This window comes from Lissotriton helveticus, chromosome 10 (genome assembly GCF_964261635.1).
Source record: "Lissotriton helveticus chromosome 10, aLisHel1.1, whole genome shotgun sequence".
NCBI lineage: Eukaryota > Metazoa > Chordata > Amphibia > Caudata > Salamandridae > Lissotriton > Lissotriton helveticus.
In genome coordinates, this window is record NC_136071.1 from 1,045,429,192 (window position 1) to 1,045,452,971 (window position 23,780).

Genomic DNA, 23,780 nt, shown 5'->3' on the forward strand with positions numbered 1-23,780 from the left:
TTTACTGGAAAATGGCCCCAAAAATTACTGGTGGCTCAAATGAATTCATGTATTGCACTGATCATCTTTTGTTCTCTCAGCGTGATGCAATAGTTTTGACACATCATGGATCCCAATTATGCTGTCCCATGGAACACAAGCTGCACTTCTGATGCTCAACAAGGCCAAAACCGGTCTGGGGTTTCTTGTGTTCATGTTTTCAGGTTTCATGGCTTTGTGCTGTGGTGTTGATTTTCCCTTGTGGGGCTGGGCCACGACTGATTCACATTTATCCGGTCACTGTCTGTAATGTTTCAGATGAGCTATAAACTAATGGACAGGGATGTGGCTTAGAAAACTCAGTGTGGCTAGGATAAATTCAAGGATTCCATCCACTACTTTTTGTGGTCTTTTTTTAATTGTGGTCTCAAAGTAAATAATTAAAGAGGCTCAGTAAAACATGTTGAAGCCTGTTGCCCAGATAACTCTCATTCCTCACTTACTTCACAGGAAGTGGATCTGTGGTGATTTAGAATAGGCCTGAAAAGCTGCTTGTTCTAAAGACTAACTTGCTGCCATAAGAAATAATATCTCTCCAATGACCACATTTCCTACTTCTGCTAAACCCTCCCTCCCGTGATGATAAAGAATATCCTCCATTCAACTGTGCTCACACCACATAAAGACATTCATGTATTCCTTTAAGCTTGCTTACCTTCTAAAAAGTGACTAAGCCCAAGCGAACCATTTGGTGACTAGGAAAAACAATAGGTTTTCTTAAACTAACCCTTACCCACCAAAAGGTACCTTGGTGGCATGTTTCATCATCAGGTTCTTCCAGCCCACTTGTTTCAAAGCCTACTCCTCACACAATTGCGGTGAAGATTTATTATGAAAATATCAAAGTACATCAAAACTATTAATTCTTTTTCCTCTATCCTTCCAGATTGTCAATTAAGAAATCGATTATTAGTTCTTTTAAGAATATTACCAAGTAGGTGTTGAACTGATGTATTGCACAGAGGTTTATTCATTCAAAACTCCGAACAGGCTAGCAGCACTAGGTCTTAGTCAGAGTTGTAACAGGGATCATTACATTAGGTCCTGAGGAGAAGCTTAGGTAGGCTTCGAGACATGTTGACCTGTGAGGGAACTGCTCATTAAAGCTTTTTTTCTCTCCTCTTTCCCCACATTTTATCAAAATCTGCTACAATGAGCATTAAAAGTTTAGTTTTTCCATAAAGCCAGGAATTTTTTAATTCACTCATTTCTGACCCTTCCACTCTCACACCAAAACACATAACTTCACTTCACCTAAAAGTGCTCCCACGTATCCATTGGTCATAGCACGCCCGTCCTGCAGCGGGCGGGAATAACCCGAAGATGAAGCATGCCACTGAGGGACCTTTTGGTGGGTGAGGGTTATTTTAAGAAAACATATTGTTTTTCCAATGCTAGTAACCAAATGGTTCGCTTGGGCTTTGTCACTTTTTGGAAGGTTAGCACTTTATTTTGTAACTCAGAGTGCACTCTTTTTGTTCTTTCATAGCTTACAGATGAGATTGAGTCCATGACTGATATATCTCTTCACTCCCTTCCTTGTTTCTTGATATTCCTTTAAGCATGTACACTCTTTTAGCAGAATTAGGTTGTTATTTTTCAAGAGGAAAAGCCGGTGAAAATTGTGTTCAGATTTCTTCCCATCATTTCAATGGTATAAGTACGATATTGCTGACACTGTGGGAATTTCCTAATGTCACAGTAACAATAGACCATGCTAGACATCAAGAAATACATATTACCAAGTTATGTTGGTAGAAGTGTCTGATTTTAATTCAACAGAGTGAAAATATCATTATATCCTGCAAGACCTCTATAATATGGCACAAACACTGACAACATTTTCATTGTCATAGAAATGTTATCTAGAACATGAGTCAGAGTATTGTTGTAATGGCCTTTATGTCACAGTCTGCTCCTAATATTGCTAAAGTCGTATTCTCTCTTTCAACTGGTATAAACTAAAACAAGTAAGCTAATTTCTGATTGTTTTGTGCCAGCCTGAATGCAAATTACTAATGACAGAATATAAATTCAATATATCAAAGGATTAAGGGTGCAAAGAAAGCAGACAGTCTTGCCAATCCTTTTCGGGTATGGAATGACCAGAGGACGTTGCTCTAGAGACTGGTCTCAGACAAGAAAGAAATACATATTTGATTGTGAGTAACATGCTCACTAACACTCTATAATTTGTCTCATATAACAAAGATAAATAGGGAGTCCATTGATCAAAAATAGCAGCAACTTGAGAATATAGAAAATACTATAAACAATGTGGTTATCTTGATATCATTTAATTAAAAAGGATTAAAAAGAAGGAATTCCCATCAGTAAGACATGCTTACTCACACACACCTCTATGAAAGCATTGACATTTTGCTATACAAGAACCATGTTCAATGCACCAGCACAGCAAAAACTTTTAAAACAAAACACCCAAAATGGAATTTGTTAATGAAAATAAAAGGGACAGATGGGGAAGGGGGTGGGGGATCTTTTTTTGTTTTCTTGTTCAGGACCTCCAGTGTTTACTTATGACTTTGCTCAGCTTAATGATATTCACCTTGCTTGTAATCATTGCTTGAAAAACTAAATAATCTCACAAACTTTCATCACTAGTCTGTATGCTTCATCTTGTCAGTTCTTTGTTACTCTAAAAATGATATTCACGCCTCCATAGTCAAACCACTCCACTCATAGTAGCTTAAGTATTGTCTGCTGTGAGCATATCTTCCTCCCACTATCTTCAATCAGTGCTACATTATGGCCAGATGTTGCATCTATATATCTGTTGATCACCCTTCCTTTTTACAGATTTACAACTTCAAAAAAACCTTTTTCTCATTACCACCAATGCCACTCTACTTCTTTCCATTATTCATTATTGATTCTCTTCATTTATTGGTTTAGCTGCATATGTTTTTGCTCCTCTTCATTTTGTATTTAACTTTTCAGTATCTCATTCTTAGTATGCTCATTTACTCATATTGCTATACTATGTTATTGCTTTTCTTCCACGTCTGTTTTCTTTGTATTTATCTGTTTTCTGTTGTATTTGTCGCATGTTTAAATACATAAATGGTTTGTCTTCTTATCATTTAATAATTATCTAGCATTGAGGTACCTAAATTACTCTTTATTCTACCCCAGAATGCTTTGTGCACTGCCCTTACCTCCTTGTGCACCATCATTGTCCACATAGTTTACCAATTTTGCCCACAAACTTTGGAATAAAGTCAGTTCTGTTGCACGTTCACTCCCTACACTTTCTATGTTTTGTGTCAGCCTGAAATTGTACTTTCTTTCTGTGTTCCTAAAGATGTCCATTTTTCTGCTGTGTTGCTGCACTCAGGTGTTCATCTCATTCAAACTTGTATGTCTCATTGCAAATTCAATTAAATAAATACCTATTGAAAAATAAATTATTTTCTAACTGGATGTAAGGGACGAATCACTCAGAATTCATTTGTACGTATTTCCAGTAACAGAACCAACTTTATAAATCAGGGGCATATTATCAAGGGGGTTTATCGCCGCTTTTTTGGCTTTAAAAGCCAAGAAAGCGGAGATAAAATTATCTCCCTATTACCTAGCTGTCGCTAACACCAGTTAGCGACAGCTAGTAGGAGATAGCGACCATCTTGGGCCCCACTTTGCATGTCAGTGATATTTATCACTAATGACATGCAAAGTGGGCGTGCCAAGATGTTAGCGACTGGAAACAGTCGCTAACATCGCTATCTCCTATTACCAAATTATGGAGATATATGCGCGAATATCTCCAAAAGCTAACACCTGCCCTGAGCAGTTCTTAGCCATGTTATCCAATGGGAGGTGGATAACATGGCTAAGAGCATTAGCTCGGTAATGCATGAATATCGCTGACTTTTCAGCGATATTCATGCATTGCGGCCGTTTTTTATCGCATTTGCGATAAACCTTGGTAATACCAAGGTTTATCTGCGGTAAATTTTTGTCTCTAACCAAGCAATAGCGATAATTATCGCTATTGCTTGGTAATATGCCCCTGTTCTGCCTGGATTTCCTGATTAGATAGAACCAGCTCATCAGAGCCTTACTAACCCAGCCAGAACGTTACTCTCTGCCCCTCCCTAGGACCTATTCACAACAGGTATCTACCCCCTAAGGACAGGGAACTCCTAAGATACATACCATGTACCTCCTATAATATTAGCAATCAGTGGCCTCGCGGTCACTCAGACCCAGACCTCTCTACCCTGCTGGCAGTACCAGAATCGGCGATCTCGCGGTCCCATTCGAACCCAGACCTCTCTACCCAGACGGCAGTATCAGAATCGGCGATCTCGCGGTCCCATTCGAACCCAGATCTCTCTACCCAGACGGCAGTATCAGAATCGGCGATCTCGCGGTCCCATTCGAACCCAGATCTCTCTACCCAGACGGCAGTATCAGAATCGGCGATCTCGCGGTCCCATTCAAACCCAGATCTCTCTACCCAGACGGCAGTATCAGAATCGGCGATCTCACGGTCCCATTCGAACCCAGATCTCTCTACCCAGACGGCAGTATCAGAATCGGCGATCTCGCGGTCTCATTCGAACCCAGATCTCTCTACCCAGACGTCAGTATCAGAATCGGCGATCTCGCGGTCCCATTCGAACCCAGATCTCTCTACCCAGACGGCAGTATCAGAATCGGCGATCTCGCGGTCCCATTCGAACCCAGATCTCTCTACCCAGACGGCAGTATCAGAATCGGCGATCTCGCGGTCCCATTCGAACCCAGATCTCTCTACCCAGACGGCAGTATCAGAATCGGCGATCTCGCGGTCCCATTCGAACCCAGATCTCTCTACCCAGACGGCAGTATCAGAATCGGCGATCTCGCGGTCCCATTCGAACCCAGATCTCTCTACCCAGACGGCAGTATCAGAATCGGCGATCTCGCGGTCCCATTCGAACCCAGATCTCTCTACCCAGACGGCAGTATCAGAATCGGTGATCTCGCGGTCTCATTCAGACCCAGACAACCTACCCAGACGGCAGCATATCCTATGATTACCATTACATAAAGGGATCAGTCTCACTATTCATCAGGGGTATAGTACTACATTATTCTGGATCACACAATAGTTGCCAAATTGGGTGATGTACTACATGTTCTCTAATTCAAGGGGCTCCCCTCTCCCTTATTCAGTTACCACTTACCTGATCAGGGTTAGCATCTGTTCACATAGCAGCATCTGACTAGAAGAACAGGTTACCCTCTCATACAAGAACACACAGCACATGTCAGTTCACTAAGAACTGGGGTATCTTTATTACCTGGCAGTATCAGTGTCCTATGATTACCATTACATAAAGGGATCAGTCTCACTATTCATCAGGGGTATAGTACTACATTATTCTGGATCACACAATAGTTGCCAATTTAGATAATGTACGGCGTAGTTTTTAATCCAAGGGGCTCCTCTCTCCCTTATTCAGTTACCACTTACCTGATCAGGGTTAGCATCTGTTCACATAGCAGCACCTGACTAGAAGAATAGGTTACCCTCTCATACAAGAACACACGGCACATGTCGGTTCACTAAGAACTGGGGTACTTTATTCCTTATTACAATAAACACACCTATAACACCATACCACAACACATAATAGACACATACACAGATCCGCAAGGTGTCTGTGAAGACCACATCCACATCTAACTAACAGGGACTGTAAATAGACTGCACACTGCTGAAAGGAAAAGGATTAGTAATACAATAAAACATTACAGTAGGGAATCTAACCTAGGAAATCAAAGCAAGGTTAATATATATGTGTAAAGCAAACTAGTTTAGAACACCTCACCCTATTAGGAGGACTGTTTCTCTCTCTCTCTCCTGGTGGAATCAGGGCTCTCTCTCTCTCCCTCCATCACCACAGCTTCACTCCTCTGGCTCAGCTGCCCCAGCTGGCAACTTCCACTCCTCCATCTGCATCCGGATACACCGGCAGCTCCAGCTGACAGTTCCAACATTGTCCTAAGATTCATCTGACTGCTTTCTCCAACTTCAGCAATCATCTGCCTTCTCTCTCTCCATTCACAGAATCCACTGCAACTGACTTGAACGGTCCCAAAACACCAACTGACACTCCTCCTCTTCTGCACTTCGCTAATATAGAATGCTCTCCTCTAGTGGAAAGTTCCAACCAATAGCCTCCTCCCATCACTTTCATGCACCAGGCTCCTTGCGCTAGACGCTCTCACAGTGATCAGCTGCTTGTTTCGTCTAGAGACTTGAGCCCAGGGACACTTCTTGATTAGATTCAGCCCTGGCCGGTTCTCTCTGGTTTGCAAAGAGCGAACAACACCTCGTAACTAAAACATCACCTTTACCCTGCAAGCATCTCAGTCTGCAGGGACAGAAAGCAAAATGGAGTCTCTCTAGTTCTGGGCCTTGTAGGCCTGAGAAGGATGAAATAACACTTAGCTCTATCAGAGTACCTATACAAACCATACCAATATGTAATATAAAGTCAAGACAACAGGATCCACCCTCTACTATAGGTAGAATCATGAAAGGACACATAATTATGTCAAAGCCAATAGGCAATAGATGGATTAGAGTCAACAATAAGGGATCTATCATCATATTAAGCAGCTATCCTCTAGTTTATGCTTCTAGGTATGGCAAAAAGGCCTTAAAAGGACCAACACAAGGCAAGAATACAGGTTCAGGATGGTAGCAAGCTTAAAGTCACCATCACTCATAAATAGAGCCCAAAAATTGAGCAGAACATTACACCCTTTAACTTGCTAACATCTATAAACAACAACAACCAAATAAACAAACATCGACATGATCTATCATCATATTAAGCAGCTATCCTCTAGTTTATGCTTCTAGGTATGGCAAAAAGGCCTTAAAAGGACCAACACAAGGCAAGAATAGAGATTCAGGATGGTAGCAAGCTTAAAGTCACCATCACTCATAAATAGAGCCCAAAAATCGAGCAGAACATTGCACCCTTTGACTTTAACTTGCTAACATCTATAAACAACAACAACCAAATAAACAAACATCGACATGATCTATCAACAAAATCAAAAACAAAAAGACTCCCTAAAATGAATGACAACCAAGGAAATACCACGAAAGAACAAATCAAAATATCTGATAACCACAAAAACTAACCTAAGCACCCTTAAACTAAATGTGCCTCAACTTCTAGTACTAACTCACGAAATCTATTAATGTAGCTGTGAAGTAAAAATAACAAAGGGCCTAAATGAGGCCTACCTACTTCGGCTAACTTAAGAAACTAACCTAAGCACCCTTGAACTAAATGTGCCTCAACTTCTAGTACTAACTCATGAAATCTATCAATGTAGGGACATGTCTGTGAAGTAAAAATAACAAAGGGCCTAAATGAGGCCTACCTACTTTGGTCAACTTAAGAAAGGATTTGGTAAAGTCTGACAAATAGACATAACAAAGGGTCCTCAATGTCTGGGCAACTATTACTAGTAAATCTAGGACATGACCTAACTAAATGACACACCTCCCGGGACAACTTAAAGTCTAGGGTGACCACCCTTGGAACTAATCCCACTGCTCCAATTAAAAGTTGATGGATCAAAGTAAAAGCGTAATAACAGGAAAACAAGGACAACCCCATTCCTACAAAATAGCTGGTGTAGCACTATGCATATCAAGCAAGAAATCAGAAACAGTGATCTAAGTGTGGTGCATATACTCTTCTAAAAGATAATTCAGACATAGTCTGTCCAGAAATCCCTATAGCTAAAATAGCTGAAACTTAAACTTGAAAAACTAAGTGATAGGAGACCATGCCAAAGTCAATAGGCAAAGGTCATAAGTCATCTAACTCAGGAAACAGTGTGCACTAATCCCTCTGTATCAATCTGTGGAACACATGTGTGCACCATCATGCAGAACACTACTTTCCCTTCATTGGCAAAACTGTTTTACAGAAAACAGGAAAACTATCCAATAGGTGAAAGATAAACAAGTGTAAAGTCAATCTGTAATAGCATAGCATACTAAGATCAAAATATCATGTATCACAGGGCATCAGATTACTAAAGCAGCTCACTAATTATATACTGCACCCTATGACTTTCAAACAAAATCATTTGCATATATCAAAAGGAATCATTAAACCAAAGGCCAAATTATGAATGTGGCACTGCATCTTTCAAACTGGAAAATCAAAAGCATAAACAGGACTGCAAATTTAACATTATCATTGGGGCCTGTTTGTGGTAACTGCAAAAAGTGGCATTATGTCCATCTGAAATAGAAAAATGGGAAAAAATGCAAGACTCAAGAATGCAGGCCAAGGAATTACATTGTAGACTCCTTTCATAAAGGAACATCATTATAACCAAATACCAATGGTTTTTTTTTTAAATCATCACCTTACTATTGGCTTTGTCACCAAAAAATTTCTCTTAGGAATTAAAAGTGTCTCTATCAAAAAATTAGTCTGTTCTTTCTAAAACAGAAAGCAGGTATGACAGTTCTCCAGTGTGCAAGACACACCGCTCCAAAGTTCTTTGCCAGGAAGGAATCCCATCTGATCTTGTCATCCATGGAACTCCAGCTATCCGCCGTAAGACACCGCTTCTCGCCATCAGCTCCGGTGTAATGTTGGCCCAAGCTGGTTCCGCATTTCAGAAAATAACAAACTAACATAACAACAAGAAAATAAAAAAATAAAAAATAACAAACGGGGCGGGGCAGACCATCCATGCACTCCCGCACAAGCCATCAATCTGAAACGAGAGATAAGCATCAATCATGTTATAAAAGAAAATTTTCCATTCAAAAAAGCACCCCAAGTGCTTTTCATTTCTGTAAGAAGAAAACCTCCTAATTCCTAAAAAGAACTCTCTAAATCCAAGGGATAATTTGAACACTCTTCCTATACCATAATTTGTTTGGGCAAAATCCCAAATTTTTTTTTTTACACAAGTCAGAAGGGCTGGGGCCTAGTCACTCTCTCACTCCTTTGAGAAGCAGCCCCTCCCTCTAGAAAGATGGTCGCACTCAGAGTTTTGAACCAGCTCCAACCATAACAAGCAGGAGCCGTGCAGAGAACGGGCCTGAGTTATCTCGTTCAAGGTTACAACAACAATTTTCTGCTTTGTGCTTACACATTTTTAAATGAAACTCCATGCAGCTGGTATTTTACCCTTCTCCTTTGAGACAAGCACCGTATTTCTCTAACTAATGTAATCAAGTTCTTAAACTATTATTTTTCTATAGCCATATGAAAAGTTAACCAACATTCAAAAGACGGCATTCTGCACTAAAGCAATTTTAAATTGATGTAAGGGATGTGAGTGTATAAAGTCAAAATCAAAATAGAACCTCATATCCACCCTTGACTGTATACACGAACAGCAAACAATTCTGTCATAACGGTTCACTATTTGCTGAAAGGGAAAAAATATTAGAACAACAATGCATGCAGACACATTTCATTTCTTATAACATGTGAAACACCATCAAATTAAACAAGGGGCAACATAACATTTTGCATTGCATAACCAAGAATTCATAATTAAGTGTGCAAACTTTTCCATTCTACCTATAAAAAGGGCCAGATTCATCATTTCATTTAAAAGCTCACGGTTGCATTTCACCAATTAAAGCACATTCTACATTGAAATAATTTCATTTCCACAACCGAAGATTGCACCATCTGTGCACAGCTGAAAACGATCAAAACACCCCCTCACATTCCGACAGGTTGATGTACACGTCCGAGTCAAACTCATTAAATCATGTGTATAAAGGGAAGACACACAGAAACCCGTGGATGCATTCCAAACAGTATGTAAAAATGAACACCGCTGTCTCAATTCAAGATATCAACCCTTTGGCAGCTGAAACCTAAGCCTTCCCCGAGCGCAGCAGACACAAGGGAAAGTCCCAGGACTAATCTCTCACGTTCTCACATAACAGTCGAGCTCCTTTCAAAAACACATTTTCTCCCCCAACAGACAGAAAGGATCCAACCCTTCCCTGCTCAACGGAGCAAACTATTCACTAATCTCAAGCACAAAGCGCTATGCACATGGTCTGAAGAAGCCACTCACACATGTTTAGCACAAGGCGCTATTCACAAGAAACACAATGATAACACGCTAATCACAGGCCAAATATACAAGGCACTACAGACCATATTGAGAATGTGGAGAAGTGTGGCTCACTGGTTAGAGGAGGCAGACCTGGAAGCAGAGGTCAGCCCGGGACCAGGGTTCAATTCCCGGCTCGGCGGGGTCTTGAGTCCTAAAATGTCCATGGACTCGACAATTCTCGCTCCGGTGCCTACTCGATTCACGGGTTCACACTCTGCGACTCTGGGCAATAGCTTGCTTAATCTCCACAACGGCCCCTCGCGGCGGGATGCCTGGCTTTCACCTTGCGGATACCCTGCTGGGGTTATCTCACAGGGGAATACCAGGACGGGTTCCCTAAGCAAGCGCTTAGAAACCGCTTGGTGATTTGCGCTATATAAATTCCTGTACATTTACATTTACATATTTACAAGGTGCTAACCACAAAGTTTCAAAAGCCTTAAGCACACGGCGCTATTCACAAGAAATACAAGCCTTAGTTAGAAGGCGCTATGCACAAGATCCTTAAAAAAGCCACTCACAAGTCAGAAGCACAAGGCGCAATTCACAAATAATTCAACTAGCCACTCACAAAGCGCTATGCACATGGATTCGCAATTCACAAATAATTCAACTAGGCACACCCGAGGCGCTATGCACATGGATTCAACAAACTATTCACAAGTGAGAAGCGCAAAGCGCTATGCACAAGGCACGCAAGCCTTAGTCAGAAGGCGCTATTTACAAGATTTCCAGCAAGTTATATCACAGAATACAGTTCACACTTCACAGCATAAGCAAATGCAGCAAGCCATTAGATAAGCAATTTACAAGACTTTTTCATACACAGGCACCCTTCAAGCCTGACAGTTCAAACACCAAGATGAAAAGCATTTCTCCTACACTGCATAAATCAGATGCCATGATATACTGCAATCTCCTCACACTCCAACTGTTCAAGCCAATAGGTCAGGGACCACACTTCACCATGCAATCCACAGACCGTTCACAGATGACAAATTTGAAAGGGTTTTAAGTCCAACTACATAACAGGGGTCACTCCCCGCATCTCGTGCGAAAACTGCCAGACTACGCCAAATGTTCTGCCTGGATTTCCTGATTAGATAGAACCAGCTCATCAGAGCCTTACTAACCCAGCCAGAACGTTACTCTCTGCCCCTCCCTAGGACCTATTCACAACAGGTATCTACCCCCTAAGGACAGGGAATTCCTAAGATACATACCATGTACCTCCTATAATATTAGCAATAAGTGGCCTCGCGGTCACTCAGACCCAGACCTCTCTACCCTGCTGGCAGTACCAGAATCGGCGATCTCGCGGTCCCATTCGAACCCAGACCTCTCTTCCCAGACGGCAGTATCAGAATCGGCGATCTCGCGGTCCCATTCGAACCCAGATCTCTCTACCCAGACGGCAGTATCAGAATCGGCGATCTCGCGGTCCCATTCGAACCCAGATCTCTCTACCCAGACGGCAGTATCAGAATCGGCGATCTCGCGGTCCCATTCGAACCCAGATCTCTCTACCCAGACGGCAGTATCAGAATCAGCGATCTCGCAGTCCCATTCGAACCCAGATCTCTCTACCCAGACGGCAGTATCAGAATCGGCGATCTCGCGGTCCCATTCGAACCCAGATCTCTCTACCCAGACGGCAGTATCAGAATCGGCGATCTCGCGGTCCCATTCGAACCCAGATCTCTCTACCCAGACGGCAGTATCAGAATCGGCGATCTCGCGGTCCCATTCGAACCCAGATCTCTCTACCCAGACGGCAGTATCAGAATCGGCGATCTCGCGGTCCCATTCGAACCCAGATCTCTCTACCCAGACGGCAGTATCAGAATCGGCGATCTCGCGGTCCCATTCGAACCCAGATCTCTCTACCCAGACGGCAGTATCAGAATCGGCGATCTCGCGGTCCCATTCGAACCCAGATCTCTCTACCCAGACGGCAGTATCAGAATTGGCGATCTCGCGGTCTCATACAGACCCAGAAAACCTACCCAGACGGCAGCATATCCTATGATTACCATTACATAAAGGGATCAGTCTCACTATTCATCAGGGGTATAGTACTACATTATTCTGGATCACACAATAGTTGCCAAATTGGGTGATGTACTACATGTTCTCTAATTCAAGGGGCTCCCATCTCCCTTATTCAGTTACCACTTACCTGATCAGGGTTAGCATCTGTTCACATAGCAGCATCTGACTAGAAGAACAGGTTACCCTCTCATACAAGAACACACAGCACATGTCAGTTCACTAAGAACTGGGGTATCTTTATTACCTGGCAGTATCAGTGTCCTATGATTACCATTACATAAAGGGATCAGTCTCACTATTCATCAGGGGTATAGTACTACATTATTCTGGATCACACAATAGTTGCCAATTTAGATAATGTACGGCGTAGTTGTTAATCCAAGGGGCTCCTCTCTCCCTTATTCAGTTACCACTTACCTGATCAGGGTTAGCATCTGTTCACATAGCAGCACCTGACTAGAAGAATAGGTTACCCTCTCATACAAGAACACACGGCACATGTCGGTTCACTAAGAACTGGGGTACTTTATTCCTTATTACAATAAACACACCTATAACACCATACCACAACACATAATAGACACATACACAGATCCGCAAGGTCTCTGTGAAGACCACATCCACATCTAACTAACAGGGACTGTAAATAGACTGCACACTGCTGAAAGGAAAAGGATTAGTAATACAATAAAACATTACAGTAGGGAATCTAACCTAGGAAATCAAAGCAAGGTTAATATATATGTGTAAAGCAAACTAGTTTAGAACACCTCACCCTATTAGGAGGACTGTTTCTCTCTCTCTCTCCTGGTGGAATCAGGGCTCTCTCTCTCTCCCTCCATCACCACAGCTTCACTCCTCTGGCTCAGCTGCCCCAGCTGGCAACTTCCACTCCTCCATCTGCATCCGGATACACCGGCAGCTCCAGCTGACAGTTCCAACATTGTCCTAAGATTCATCTGACTGCTTTCTCCAACTTCAGCAATCATCTGCCTTCTCTCTCTCCATTCACAGAATCCACTGCAACTGACTTGAACGGTCCCAAAACACCAACTGACACTCCTCCTCTTCTGCACTTCGCTAATATAGAATGCTCTCCTCTAGTGGAAAGTTCCAACCAATATCCTCCTCCCATCACTTTCATGCACCAGGCTCCTTGCGCTAGACGCTCTCACAGTGATCAGCTGCTTGTTTCGTCTAGAGACTTGAGCCCAGGGACACTTCTTGATTAGATTCAGCCCTGGCCGGTTCTCTCTGGTTTGCAAAGAGCGAACAACACCTCATAACTAAAACATCACCTTTACCCTGCAAGCATCTCAGTCTGCAGGGACAGAAAGCAAAATGGAGTCTCTCTAGTTCTGGGCCTTGTAGGCCTGAGAAGGATGAAATAACACTTAGCTCTATCAGAGTACCTACACAAACCATACCAATATGTAATATAAAGTCAAGACAACAGGATCCACCCTCTACTATAGGTAGAATCATGAAAGGACACATAATTATGTCAAAGCCAATAGGCAATAGATGGATTAGAGTCAACAATAAGGGATCTATCATCATATTAAGCAGCTATCCTCTAGTTTATGCTTCTAGGTATGGCAAAAAGGCCTTAAAAGGACCAACACAAGGCAAGAATACAGGTTCAGGATGGTAGCAAGCTTAAAGTCACCATCACTCATAAATAGAGCCCAAAAATCGAGCAGAACATTACACCCTTTGACTTTAACTTGCTAACATCTATAAACAACAACAACCAAATAAACAAACATCGACATGATCTATCATCATATTAAGCAGCTATCCTCTAGTTTATGCTTCTAGGTATGGCAAAAAGGCCTTAAAAGGACCAACACAAGGCAAGAATAGAGATTCAGGATGGTAGCAAGCTTAAAGTCACCATCACTCATAAATAGAGCCCAAAAATCGAGCAGAACAGCCCCTCAGTTCCTTAGTAAGAGACACTTTGACTTAAATATAAACACACTTGCAAATTACGAAAACAAATTGATATAGTACCCAGTGTGAATTAAATTCATTATTCAGATTACATGAAATAATTATATAGACTGAATTAAACAGCAAACTGAACTTGAAAAGATATCTACCCCAAAAGAAATAACAAAAAGAATGTGCAAACGAATGCACCAATATGGCCTACATGTTTCTATAATTTATTATAAAAATAGGAAATAATCTATTGAATGGTATTGATGAATTGCCTCCAAATTTACATTCATCATGCAAGTCACAAGTCGACCTGAAAATCCGATTGACAATATGAAATATGAGTGTCTAAATTATAACTTCAATTTCATTAACCCCAACTACTGAATGAGCTTACTTGGAGACTTTAGTCATACTATTATGTTCTGTTTGTTGTTGTAGAGGCGTCCGAGCCGATGGCCAGCAATGAAGTTCCGAAGAGGATCTGGGCACCCAGCATATTCGGAAGTGGAACCTGTTGGAGAAAAAGAAGGTTTTATTATATCAGAACAGTGCTAGAACCCTGGAGATGCAAAGCACTCGAACTGGTCTTCAGGTGCTGAATTTATGTTTGCCTCTGTCTTCAAGATGGAACCCTGTGCTACTGATGTCCTCAATAAAAAGGGGTCCTGGAACTGATATAGCTAGGAAGAAGTACCTAAAGAGGCGTATTCCATGACAGCTGAACACTGCACAATAGCTATCCTTTCTAAAGGACGTAGAGCACTGAGTGGCCAACGACGAGTTGAATATCTGACCTACTGGAAAATTGTCATGTTTGTGTTTGGGTGCAAATTTGCCTAAGAACGCAAATGCTGGATTTTATCCAGGTGTCTTCTCCTCTTTTGTTGAAGTATTCTTTTGTTGGACAGGTATCAGGATTAAAATGCACTGATTTGCACGAAGCTCAACTTTACATTCGAGGAATATTGTTCAGTGTTGTCAGTATTAACGAAACATCAAGGCAGGTAGACAAATACGATATGTACATATCTGCATAGAAACATCAATAAAGATGGATCCTTGCAACTCTTTATGAACTGACAAATGAACAACATGGAAAGTGTTAACAATAAGTCAAAGGAATGCCTGTAGAGCATTGATAGTACATATCTGCTGAGAGAGACATTTAATAGGACAACAATGAGAGATTTCTATTGATCTGGGATGAATCATTGACATTTCAAGTTTTCTTATAATTTGCCTATACCCTCTTCTCTTAAGTAAAATAGTAATCATATTGCTATTAATGGCGACAGATACACATTGTATGCACAGACACAACACTTAAATCGCAGAACATTTTAAGGACTGATTGTAATAAAAAGCTTACTTTAATGTACTTGATTTAAACTCGAATGAAAATCGTGCCATAATCTTAAGTAAAAACGTGCAAATATGTTTATGGGACAGAAATGTATAGTGTCTTAACATACCGGTCATTAGAGTAATAAGTAACTCATTCAGTCTCATCTCTTCTTTGAAATTTGGTACTTGCAATTTTGTTTTCTCCATTACAGATGCAGGGTTGCAAATACCAGAATTCAAAGAAAATGACTGGAAAAGATTAACTACTCACACAAGATTTGTAACATGAGTAATCCGTTACTCAATAAACCAATGAAAACTGTTATGATGTACGCAAGTTGGACTTTCACATTTACACTGAGCAGAATGATCAACCTCTGGTATTCAGAGGTCACATTCATGCTAGGTTTTGTAGATAACCCCTTGTAACATAAAAACCTGCCACTGAAATGTTACTCTATGTAACTTCCGCTTATGTAGCTGGTTGTCTTGAAAATCTATCATGACTGTGATTGTCAAAGTGAATTGGACAGCCCTGTTTCGTTACATTCCTTGTAAGGTACAGTGATGAGCGTGCCCTATACGAATGTATGCAAGCTCCTCAAATTTGCGGGTCTTGATAATTCTGCCAATATGGAATATTTGTGTCAAACTGTCTAGTTGTATTTCAAAAATATCACTAGCATAGAAACTATAGCATAGCTCAATAGATCACACAGTAGCAGAGCACTCATAAAAGAAAGTAAGACTTAGTAATGTTGCACTTTCAATATTTTTTCACATAATAAAATATATCCTTCTCATGTGGAGTAATAATTGAACCTGATAGAAACCTAAGGCAGAGTAAAAGGACATAGCATTTTATTTTCAATGTGGTAGGTATCACAACATTAATCTTTTGATGCTAGGAACTGTTCCATGTAGCTCTAGATTTACGTTTACTATAACAGCAAAGCTACTTATGAAACCTGCATGTCTTTCAAAGAAATGCTGATCCATTTTTTGTTGAAGACACATAATATTTGCATAAATATGTATATATAAATATATTTTTATTAGCTAACACAAGGCCGGCTCTTGTGACTGTGTGGATATCATCCAAAATATACAGATAGCTTGCATTATGGCATATTTGCAAGACCTTTAAAAAATATCACTTAACGTTTGTGTTTTTTATCAGCAAATTATGTTTCTCTCTGAACTGTGTCAACTCTATTTGTGCCCATTACAATTTTCCACTAAAGGGATCTGCTTTTAATCCTTTTATATTCTAGAAAAACACTCTGTAAAGGATAACATCTAAGTGGTAAACATGTTGTTAGATAAACGGATACATTGAAATAAGAACATGGAGAACCTTTTTACATTCCCTATCTATGGATCAACTAGGGAAGGGTGTATTAATATATAACTGTTTACTAGGGTAAAATGTTTTCAGAAACTTCACCAAAAGAAATACATACCTTATGTATTTATATCAGTTTCATTTCTAATTTTCATTCACCAAGCAGTTATGTTATATACTTCTAATATGATACGTACGGTTGTCAAAGGTTTAACAAATTCTAGGGAAAGGCAAACAAATCAAGGTCTAGCAGTGGCAGGCAAAGGGTTTATATTGGGGTCATGTGATAGGGACGGGTGTGGATAAGGGCCACATTTTCTCTGGACATTCTTAAGGTCAGACCATTTTAAAGCAATACCATTTGAAGTGCGAGGTGGAGCCATTACGTTTGTGGGACATGAAATCAGTACTATTGAAGGTCAATGGTCCTTCGAGGTCGAAGGTGATTCCCCCTCACACATCTTTAAACGAATAGACATTTGCTGCCTCTTTATGCCACTGTTGCAGGTTCTTTCATATCTCTGCTTTCTCTCTGCTTTCTCCATTTGTCACTGTTTTTCCCACATTCTCCTCATTCAGCTTTCCTCCATTAGTGTTTTTCCCACCCTTGCTCTGGATCAAAGTTGTTCAGAAAAATAAAGTGTGTGTCCCCTAAAATAAGTGCTGATGCCCTCCACCTGCAACCACCACCTCATATTCAGCACTAGATGAAAGCAATCTGGCCTCGGGCACATGATGAAAAAACAGTGATGGCTTAGGGGAGAATGCATTGCAAAACTATGCAATAATAACAGTTTCAAACACTAAAAAGAATGGTAGAAGTGCAAATGTATGGAGTTTAAATCAGCCACACACCTATGTCTACATGTTATCATTCCTTTCCATGACATCTTTGCAGATGGTTGCCACTGAAGAAGAATGAGGCTTGTCGCTGCAAACAGGTTTCAAGTAGTTGGACAAAAGCACAGTAATGTTTGAGATATATCCTGCACATTGAAGAAGTTGAGAATATATTTTATTCATTGCTTTGTGGGATCGAGGTGCTTATTTGCCCATGTTTGTAGCATGGGGAAACACTACTTCAGGCAGTGGAGTGAAAATTTCGAAAGCCATCTTACATGTTTACTTAGAATTTAGAAAGCAGGTAAACATCTGGAGTGATACCTTTTTTAATTCTGTCAGTAGATTAGTATGAATTGTGGATGGAGCCTGTTGAACTGTTATTAATCTATTTATAAATACCCTCAACATTGAATGTTTTTATAGGCAGATTGCTTTGCATGATACCTTAAATATGCACCTTTCTTTTCTTCATGAGAAAGTATGAATCAATACCCTACCTTGAAAATTATTTTGACATATCTGATATACATTTTTGAAATAGTTGTAATGAGCTTTAAGAAGAAATGTGATAGATATTCAACATATGAAACAAAGATGCATTTAAATTCCAGTCTATATTACTTAATCATGCTGAGTATACACGTGGTACTACCAAGATACCAACACTCTCATGATGTGTTTTCACTCTTAATATTTTGGCTAGAATCTATTGTTACATGTCTTTTCAATGGACTACGAAAAGAAAGGTAACTACAAGATTTGACAGTAAAGTGAAAGAAGGAGCCATGTCACATCCATTCTACTCTGCATTCAGTGTGGCAAAAAGCCACATTTACAAGTTTCATGGCTACAGATGACAAGAGTAGGATGAGGAGTCTTAGAGCCATGGCTATTTTCAAGATACTAAGACAAGGCATTTATTTTTATGTCCTAAATTGGAGCAGGATTAATTAAATAATTATTTATATGATTAGTGATTACCCGGAAAATCAGTCATGAATAAGCGCAGAATGACAATCTTGTCTATCATCAGGCTAAAGGCCTGATTTAGATGTTGGCATGCAGAATATTGTCTTTGGTATGGCGGAGAACATTACCTTCACCATATCGAGGGCACTCAGCCCATCAAATTTAGAGATGGCCACTGGCCGAGCAGTTATCTCTGTATATTAAAAGAAAACACCGTCATGGCAGTTCCTTTCAATGTACTTAAACTTTCATGGGCAGCCACCTTTGGTTTTGACCAAACGTTTGATTTCTTTTGATTTTCATAAACATGCTCCTAAAGTGAGAGTTTTTTTTCCAGAAAAATACCCAAATATTATCCCCACAGCCGGGGAGATTTCTTCCAGAGTATAGCGGTAATTCAATTTGCTTCTTGTCCCTCACCACCAGGTTTTTCCTGTTAGCGACGGATAGGAAAAACAAGGCATGGCAGCATCCACCTAAATAGGGCAGCCAGTATAATGTCCTTCCTCTGATGCCCCATAAACTGTTGGTCCGTCAGTGATAGTATTCTATTGATGAAGCTAACGGGGACTCTTTTGATAGAACATATTGACACATTGTGCTATAGTGTTTGAATAAATATCTAATTGATTTTAAAGCTTTTGTATTATTTACATGCCTTCAGCTTGTTCCTAGCAATTGACGATAAAGAATAGATGAGGTGAGAAAGTGAGCAGGAAGTGATCTAAGGTACATGTTCGGAGGAAAGGAGTGATGGTGGATCCTTCATGGGCTTAGGCTGTGAAGATGCGAAAAGTTAGGAAATAGGTGGGAGAGACGTGAGAAAGAATTTGTAAGAATAGAATGCAGGAATTCCCGTGTGGATAGTGCCCTTTAGCCCTTTGTTTTCAATTTTCAGTACAAAGTATGCTGAAGAAAAGTACCAAAGTTACAGGAGATATTTAGTAGGAGATGTGCAAAAACTCAATTTAAATTAAAAGTGTTACTGATGTCATCCTATGTTGCAGTCAATGCAAATGTCCATATCATGACCACAGTAAAGACCAGTTTAATAGAAAGAAAGTTAATAGAGTGAATGATTTTCTTTTTTATTTTAAGTGTTTTTATTGGGTTTTTTTCCCCCATTTTCATATGGGTACATAGCACATCAAAGAAAAAATATACATACAGGATATTAGAAATTAACATCCAAATCGATCAAAAAATACAAACATTACAGTAAAAACCCAATAGTAGTAACGCAAAATACTATAAGATCCAGATTTAGATGATCCACACGTGTGTACAATTTGAAAACTTAAACATTCATACTATAATCCCTTATAATTTCATTTAGACATAAAAACATAAATAAATCATATATCATCTTCAGTTCTGTGATATATGATTTATTTATGTTTTTATGTCTAAATGAAATTATAAGGGATTGTACACACATGTGGATCATCTAAATCTGGATCTTATAGTATTTTGCGTTACTACTATTGGGTTTTTACTGTAATGTTTGTATTTTTTGATCGATTTGGATGTTAATTTCTAATATCCTGTATGTATATTTTTTTTTTGATGTGCTATGTACCCATATGAAAATGGGGGTAAAAAACCCAATAAAAACACTTAAAATAAAAAAAGAAGAGTATGCTGAAGAAAAGTACCAAAGTTACAGGAGATATTTAGTAGGAGATGTGCAAAAACTCCATTTAAATTAAAAGTGTTACTGATGTCATCCTATGTTGCAGTCAATGCAAATGTCCATATCATGACCACAGTAAAGACCAGTTTAATAGAAAGAAAGTTAATAGAGTGAATGATTTTCAATGCGTTTGTTGATGGAACATCCATTACTTATAGCTGACAGTCGGAGGGGTCGGTGGTGAGTGCTAAAAGATGTTTAAAATTAATGTATGAATGGACCTGAATCAAAGGAGAAGTTGATAACGGCAATGGCTAGGATGACTGCTGAGAACTGAGAATGTTCTCAAATCTATTTTCAGGACATTCATTTTTAACAAAAGCAAAGTTGTGAATGGATATTTCAAAGGTGTTATTATAGCTACCTACCGGTGGATCAACATGAAGTGGGCAGGTCATCTATGCTTTTAAATCCCCAGTACAAGTGACAAATGCATAAAGTATAATCAACGCTTAGCTTCCTTTGGTCTGCTTAATTTTCAATGCACGAAATTGCTTGCAATTCCAAGTATGTATTCATAAGCACCAAATCTTTTGCACCCATACAGGACCTTCTATTTTTCGAAATTTTATAGGACAGTTAATCAGAAAACATAGATTTGTCAGATAGATCTATCAACAAGCTGGCACTTAGCACAATTCTCGTTCCTTCACAATATTTGTAAAAAATATATTTTCATTCTGGAACCGTGTAATCATCTGCTAACCAAGATTGTTGTAGAACATTATTTTGCGAAATAGCACAACAAGTCAGAAATATTTTGTCAGTGAACACGTTGCATTAAAGCTCTTTAATTCCAGGGCAAATGTATTCCAAGATACATCTTTTATTTTTGTTTTTTCTCGTGGCTCTTAACATACAGTGCTGCAGCTTTCCATCTCCTATCTTTTTCCGCTAGCAAAGTGGATGAAAACCTTCTTCATGCGGCTATGATCAAAGTCACTCTAATTGTCTTTCATAATATGCAATCTACATTTTCCAACCCTAATAAAACATGATAGAAATAATGGCAAAAATCATGAAGTATTCAAAATGAGCACGTGTGGAAGGGATGTCACAAACGCAAAATGAAATGGGAGCCTACTTTGATTCGGCTAACGACTCCAAGATATTTGTGCTATATACTTTAAATGAATTGGGGACCATGACTTGTGAAATAATAGCCTCTATTTGAAAACTGGAATGTTGAGATAGCCATTGGAGACAATGAAGCAGCAGCTGCCTATAAAATCAAAGTATAGGCCCGCTGCTCTCGACATTACAATCTCCTAATACAGAGCCTCTGGCTCTCTCGTTGTCCTGCCTTTCCAAAATGTATGGATATGGTAGGAAAAACATATTTTGGTCTGCTCTGCAAAGACCATAAAAGTACATAATACAACAACATACCATACACTTATATACAAACGTCAACACACAGTTCATACATTTCAGCATCGGATTCAATCAATAAATCTCCCGTATCTCCCATACTTCATGACCTGGACCCAATTCTTCCAAAATCATAACAATAAACAAAACAACTTTACAGACCACAAAATGTTAAAAACAGGCTTACTATACTATATTGCCCCAAAAGAGCAAGCCAGGGACAGTCTTTTAGTTTTCCTCAGCGGGAGCCACGAGGAGCAGTGATCAAAATACTTGCCTGGATATGTGAAAGTTTGGAACTTGGTTAACCTATGCACTTGGTCACTGTAGGGCCCAAAACCATCACCTGAGATTAACTATGATTGGTCGACAAATAAAGACTATTTATGTTGAAGACAAAACCATCAAGCAGTGTTTGAAGAACAAGAGAAGTCCATGCAAGCAAAACAATATTGTCAGCGTATAGCAGTGTGAGTATTTGGCGATAGGAGTTTCGTGGACAGTCTACCTGCTTATCTAATATCTAGGCCCGGGTTGTAAATTCAGCTCCGCTTGCAGAGTTTGTGGAATTAGGGCACTCTGCATTCTGCGGAGGAGCAAAGAGTTCCTGAATTCACCCTTCTGGGTGAGAAATGGAGTTGTTTTTCATTCACGCTACTCAGGGGTTTGTCTTGATGCTTGCTCGCGACCGCCACTCTATTCTCGGGCTGCAAGAAAGGACGCACAAAACTTCACGCCCGCTTACAAGTCTTCTGGCCCTGACAGTGCCAATGAAGTGCTGATCACGTTTATGTACGCACCACTTGATCAGCGTTTGTGCTTGAGAAGCAGCTAAAGAGGTTTTTGAGTGGATTTTCTTCTCCAACACACTCTTGGATTATTTTTGTGTGACAAGCCTTTTTTTTGTACCTTTCTTTCCAACAGGAAGGAAGTGCCCCAGAGACTCCAACTTCCTGTTCCCAACCAGCATGCTCCTCCAAGTGCTCTGTCATTCTCCTGGTCACTTTTCATTTGGATTTGCAGCTGTAAGGATCGCTCTCCTTGTCTGCTGCAAACATTGGGTTGAAGGAATTTGTATTTGAGATTTCACAAGTACATTAAAAAATCTTGTATAAAGGTGTTGGTGATATGATAGAGGGCATGCACCAATATTTATTTGTACTTTTCAATTTTTCAAAGTTATTGTGTTGGTGTCCTACATTTTCAGTGGGCACCTAGTTATATTTTTCATTTAATTTGTATTCTTTTGTAAAGGAACAATGTTGCTCAGTTCAGTACATTTTCTCCAGGTTTGTTGAATGTACAATATTTATACATTTTACCTTGTCCTAGTCTGCAAAGGGGTCATCCAGTAGGCCCGTGCCAGTGCTATTCATGGGTGCCTGCAACAACTGTTTCTGTGGTATATGTTGTTTTAAAACATCACTTAGACCTGGGATGGCATTGGATTAAATAAAAAATGTGGTAGGTTTTTTTTGTATTTCACTTTTGTAGGGTAATAATTGATGGATTAGGAGGAAGTGTGTTTTTATAGCTCAGTTAATTTACATTTTTGGCATTGCTGAATTGATGATAGCATTTTCTTAATTATCATATTATGCCTCCTTTGTCTGTTGTGTGTGTGTGTGTGTGTATTTGACATAGACCACAATTAACTTGTCTTTCTTCTGCATTCCATGTGGCTGGGGGCCCTTTTGTGGAGTCTATGTCCATAGGCTGAATGTGCTATATTTCTTCCCCAAGCCTTCTTCCTTGCTGTTCTTGTTTGGCCATTTGTGGCTGGCAGCCATTTTGTGCATCCAGCCAGTGTGTCGTTGCCACAGGCTTGCATGTGGTCTTTGTTCCCCATGTCTCATTACTTGCTGTTGTTCTTTGGCCATGCGGCTAATAACCATTGTATGCATCCAGCCAGTATGCCTTTGTCATAGGCTTGCATGTGGTCTTTGTTCCCCAAGCCTCATTGGTCTCTGTTGTTCTTTGGCCATGTGTGCATCAGCCATTTTATGAATCCAGGCAGTGTGCCTTTGCCATAGG

The 23,780-nt window shown here is 40.0% G+C and overlaps 1 protein-coding gene across 1 annotated transcript in view; it reads left to right on the top strand.

Annotated features, from left to right (window-relative positions):
* The window catches only part of PLXDC2 (plexin domain containing 2), a 1,000,652-nt gene extending 983,257 nt beyond the window's left edge, over positions 1-17,395 (top strand). The window contains exon 13 of the mRNA XM_078663746.1: positions 14,620-17,395. Coding sequence (XP_078519872.1) covers positions 14,620-14,736 — 117 coding nt within the window. The 3' untranslated portion in view covers positions 14,737-17,395. The remainder of the gene's footprint in view (positions 1-14,619) is intronic.
* Positions 17,396-23,780: the final 6,385 nt, after the last annotated feature.